This window comes from Calliphora vicina, chromosome 1 (assembly GCF_958450345.1).
Source record: "Calliphora vicina chromosome 1, idCalVici1.1, whole genome shotgun sequence".
Classification (NCBI taxonomy): Eukaryota; Metazoa; Arthropoda; class Insecta; order Diptera; family Calliphoridae; genus Calliphora; species Calliphora vicina.
In genome coordinates, this window is record NC_088780.1 from 74,794,081 (window position 1) to 74,799,132 (window position 5,052).

General features: G+C 34.4%; 1 protein-coding gene across 1 annotated transcript; it reads right to left on the minus strand.

Annotated features, from left to right (window-relative positions):
- Positions 1-3,905: 3,905 nt before the first annotated feature.
- Positions 3,906-4,556, minus strand: LOC135950485 (uncharacterized). The gene has a single exon (XM_065500026.1). It carries the CDS (start codon positions 4,554-4,556, stop codon positions 3,906-3,908), a length of 651 nt encoding a protein of 216 aa, XP_065356098.1.
- Between the last annotated feature and the right edge of the window lie 496 nt (positions 4,557-5,052).

Genomic DNA, 5,052 nt, shown 5'->3' on the forward strand with positions numbered 1-5,052 from the left:
TCAGCAAATGATGGTTTAGATGTAGCACAAATCGCATGTTTTATTTCAGGATCGCGAATGCCATTAACGAATAGCTCTATCTTGATATGGTCCAAAAATGGGTTGTTTTCCCCTGGATAAGTAAGCTGTAGCAGACCCTCGATATCCAACGTAAAATCTTGTAGGGTTTCATTGGGTTTCCTCACTCTACCACGCAATTCCATTCGGTATAATTATTTTTTATGTTCGCCACCGTACTTACGTTGTAGCGCCTCCATTATGTCATAATAACAATTTCTGTTGCTCGCTGACACGCTTTCAAGAACTACCGCTGCATTTCCTTTTAAGGCCAAAATCAACACGATAGCTTTTTATTCGTCTATCAACATGTTACTAATGGCAACCGTATCAAACTGGAACTTGAAAACATTAAATGGTGTGGATCCATCGAAAGTAGGGGCTTTTGTTCTACAAGACGTTCCTGAAATAATTCGCAACGGTCCATCTTGGCATTGAAGATTATTAATTTTCATTTCCAGATCGAGGAATTTATTATCAACATCTTGGGATTGTTTTTCTAGACCATTCTCTAGGTTGTGTTTCAAGATTATCAACTCTGCTGTTTATAACTTCCGAAATTTGTTGGCTTTAGAAGTTTCTTGAATTTTCTTGAACTTCATCTAACAGCTTCTCGTTGTTGGCTCCAGAATTTTCTTGCAATTTCGTTTTCAGGTTCTCGTTGTTGGCTCTAGAAATTTCTTTAACTTCTTTAAATTTGTATACCATAGCAGCAAACATTGTGCTTAAATCCATGCTGCTTGTTGTTACACGGGTAGAAACTTCCATTTCTTCTTTATATTCGAATTCGTGAGTTCCAATGTCAATATCACGCCGCTTGAATTCATCTATCAGCCTCTTTTGTAATTCTGTTTTATTACCTGCTGTCGGCAACTCCAACTTACTCAATTCTTTCTTGAGTTGTTCAACTTTTAGTTTTTCAAACTTCATGCTTATTATTTTGCACTCCCACTTCTGACACCTCTTGTTACGTTTTTACCTTTTTATTTCCTTTAAATAAACCAAATACTTTTTATTGCAAATAAAAGCCGTTTAGTAGTAACAACTCTTTATTTATTTAAAACAACAACGGAATTAAATAGTCACTCACTGTTTTTTTACACGTTTATAAATTCGAAAGAAATACAGACAGACTTTATAGTGTACAAAAATTCTCTGGAAAATACAGCACACTTTAAGGCACTCAGTTGATGTTTATTTACACAGCGTCTATCATGAACTGCAACCTCTGCCACTATTTATACACACGTAGAAATTCTAATCGGGACTGATTTTTGAAAATCCCGGGGATCGGGATTTGGTAAAGAATTCCGACCCGGTGTTTCTGGATTTTCGGGAAATCTAAAATCCCGAAAATTATAGGAAAGAAACGTACATAATTATGTCTTTACAATTGAAAGTCAATTTTTTATTTAGCAATTAATTTGTATTAGACACTAAAAAGCATAACATTGCCTCTATGGTTTCGTCTGCCATTCTGAAACGAATTTTGTTTCCGACTGCCGAAAAACAACTTTCATATTGGCAAAACCTTTTGCAAATACTTATCTGCAAGTATTTTCCTCTTGTTCCTTCAGAAATTAAGTGATCTATTACTTTTGCAAGTTGCAAATCTACATTATAACTTAGTTTCGTTATTGTTATTTGGGTTTTTTACATTTATTAATAATATCTTTTAGCCTTTGAGCAATCGAAATATTTTCATTTTGTTCGAGCTCCTCATCTGAGATAAAATCAATTTCGTTTGAAGAGGATTTAAATTGAGTTTTGTTAGATAACTTACAAAAAAATGTGTAGAATTGATTTTCCAGAGCGCCACTCTAGGAAAACCAAAAATACCGCTTTCCTTTATTAACTATGTTGACGCAGGAGTTGCGCTTAACAACTTTGCTGAACATCACTTTGCGATATTCGGGCATGTAGAATGTCAAAATGCATAAAAAAGGCACACAAAAATTACAATTTCCCCTATTTATTTATTAAAAACCGGATTTGGAAAATCCCGGGATTTAAAATTAAAAATCCCGGGCTTCGGGGTTTAAGAAATCCCGAAAACCCCGGGGAAAAAAATCAAAAAAAAGAGCACGTTCATGTTTATTACAATTAGTAAATTGTTTGTCTCTTTATTTTTTATTATTAAATCTTTATTGAAACCTTTATAAAATAATTAGTTACAATTTTCATTAAATGACAGAGTCAGTTCCCTTGCAAATGAGTTAAACATTATTTGGTTAAAGTTACTATGCAGTAAATCAGTAGAATATCTGGGGTGTAGGTTGTGAATTATTTTCAGGCTTAACAAAAGGCCTTAAAGGCTTTTGTTAATTTCCAAAATTTTTTAAATCCCGGAGGCAAATTTGTAGTAAATTTAGACCAAGATTCATTTCGGTATTTATTGAGATGAAAATCGATTAGATTATTTAATAGTCTCAGAATACATTTTAATTGAATTTTCGTATTAAAATCCCTACATCTTTGATATTTTCGTTTGTACTTATTTCTCTGACTAATTAACATTTTACTAGTATCAGAGATATCTCTTTGCCAAGATTGTTTACTGCCGACAGGAATTTTCTTAAAAGCATCAATAACTATAGATATTAATTTGTAAAAAAAATAAACGTCCAGATTACCTGCATTAGTAACAGTTTGGTCGATGTTCTGACATCTAATTTCATTTTCCACCCAGCTTCTGATTACAGACCAGTTTGCACGATGATACAAGGGAACTGAATAAGTCATATTTTGAATATCTCCAGAAATAACACAAGAAATTGGTACATGGTCCGACTGTAAAATGTTTGGATGTGTCTCAAGGACTGAAAAATTGAGACACGAGTTTGATAGAGAATGTGTACTGTAGACGGATGGACTTGATGTTTTGTCCGAAGCGTGTAAATTCATTTGGATAATATATGTAGTAGCTGGATTGGAGGCAGTGGCTGAACAGCTCCCTGCCAGCAGAATTATTTGACATACAATTCCAAAGTGTATGTTGGGCATTCAGATCACCAAATATAAAAAAGTCGTTGGAAAAAGATGTAAGTTTGTCCAAATCAGCTTTGAAGTTGGTAGTGTAAACTGGATTATACGCTGAAGTAAATATAACTGGGCGTCTATTAATCAAAACTTGTATTGAGATGCTCTCAGCAGTACTTGTTTTAATTTTCGGTAACAACATATGCTTAATATTACTTTTTATCGCAATTAGAACCCTACCGCCATGCGTAGATCGATCCTCTCTATAAATTTTATAGCCACCAAGTTGAAATTTGTGGTATGGTTTCAAAAAAGTCTCGTTTCAAAGGGGAATATCGATTATCCTTTTATGCAAGACGTATTCCAGTTGGGCGGCTGCTGACTCTGTTGTTATGCCTTGAGCATTCCAATACATAACATGAACATTTTGAACACAAATTGAATTATATGGCATTTTTAAGCATCATACCCAAAACTCGTAGTTTGTCATACTTATTTTTACATCTTTGCAAAGCCTCGACAGCAATATTTCCAAAAGTCGTTCATTTGAAATGTCATCACTATTATTTCTATCGGAACTTTTGTTTTTAAGTACCTCTGAATACAGATTTTCATGTGCGCGGGAATCACGAGTATTATTTTGTTCTTGCCTTGGCAATTGAGGAAAATCATGCTCATCTTCATGAAAGTAGGAAACGTTAGCTCTTCTGGTGGTCATCCTTGTTTTAGAAGTTATTCTTTGCCGGATCTCTAAATATTCTTGCCGACTGGGGCAGTTTGAGTCATCAGCACGATGATTAACGTTCCTTAGATTCTTTTTTATGCAGTTGTAGCATTTGTAAATTACATTTCCTTCACAGTTACCTTTATTAAGGGAACATACTGCATAATCGTGGTTTCCTGCACAGATTGCAATTCTTAGCTCCGTGACCATACATAGCACACTTGGCGCATTGAGTGGGACCTTTGTTGCCCTTTAGCGGTTTTCTCCAATATACAGCAATATTAGAGAAATATCTAATCTTCATGATCTCCCTTTTAGAAACATGCTGACGGTCAAATTCAATTAGATAAATCGCGTCATCAACAGTGGATCTTTTAGTTTCCAATTCTTTTACGCTTACCGGTTTTATATTGTGAGAGCTGACAAACTCGTCGCCGATTACATTCGAGTCCAGCTTTGGTAGGCCAAACTTCAATTCGTGTGTAAACTGGAATTTCCTCTCCTTCAGTGTATTCAATGCATCGTTGTACAGCGATAACGAGTTGGATAAAATTTTTGTCCCGATAGACATACGTTTATAAGAATACTTGTCTCCGATTATTCCAACGACAGTTGAAAAACTGTGGGCTGAATCCACAATAATAGGAGGAATTTTCTCCTTAATTGCAACTGCTTCTTCTTCTTCTTCATATAAAATATGAAATCTGTTGGTACTTGTGCTGGGGCCATCAAACGTTTTAGGCACCTTGAATTTAGGGCTATTGCCCCATAGCAATCTTCTCTTTTGCGCAGACATTGCCAATTAAAAGGATTAACATAAAAATTAAATTGTTTATTAAACTTTATAATTAAATTTGATTTAACTATTTTTTAGTGAGATTAACACGATGTTTATGTTTTGAGGCAGAGATGCCGGAAAAATGTGATTGTCTCTTTACACATATTTACCGTTATAACGGGAAAATAAGCAAATAAAGCAGCATTAAATACATTTAACATACCTCGCCTAAAGGCAGTATTGCCAGTTAGAGGGTTATGTTTAAACATTCAGTGTTGCCATACTTTCAAACAATGCTAACAACTGCATGCTATTAACATTGTTGATAAGTAGAAGCTTCTACCAGGGTTTAAAATTAGTTAAACGTTTTTTACATTTGACTACCGACTGCGCAATAAATATGAATCATTTTCATATTAATGTGCACAAATACTGAAAATATATGTACAAACTATAAACCAATGCCATATATGCACAAGCTTCATGGTAGAAATATTTGTCGCAGTTTTTCCAA

Bases quoted from the DNA above. Each gene is read 5' to 3' on its own strand.
- LOC135950485 (XM_065500026.1), bottom strand. From the start codon at position 4,556: ATGTCTGCGCAAAAGAGAAGATTGCTATGGGGCAATAGCCCTAAATTC.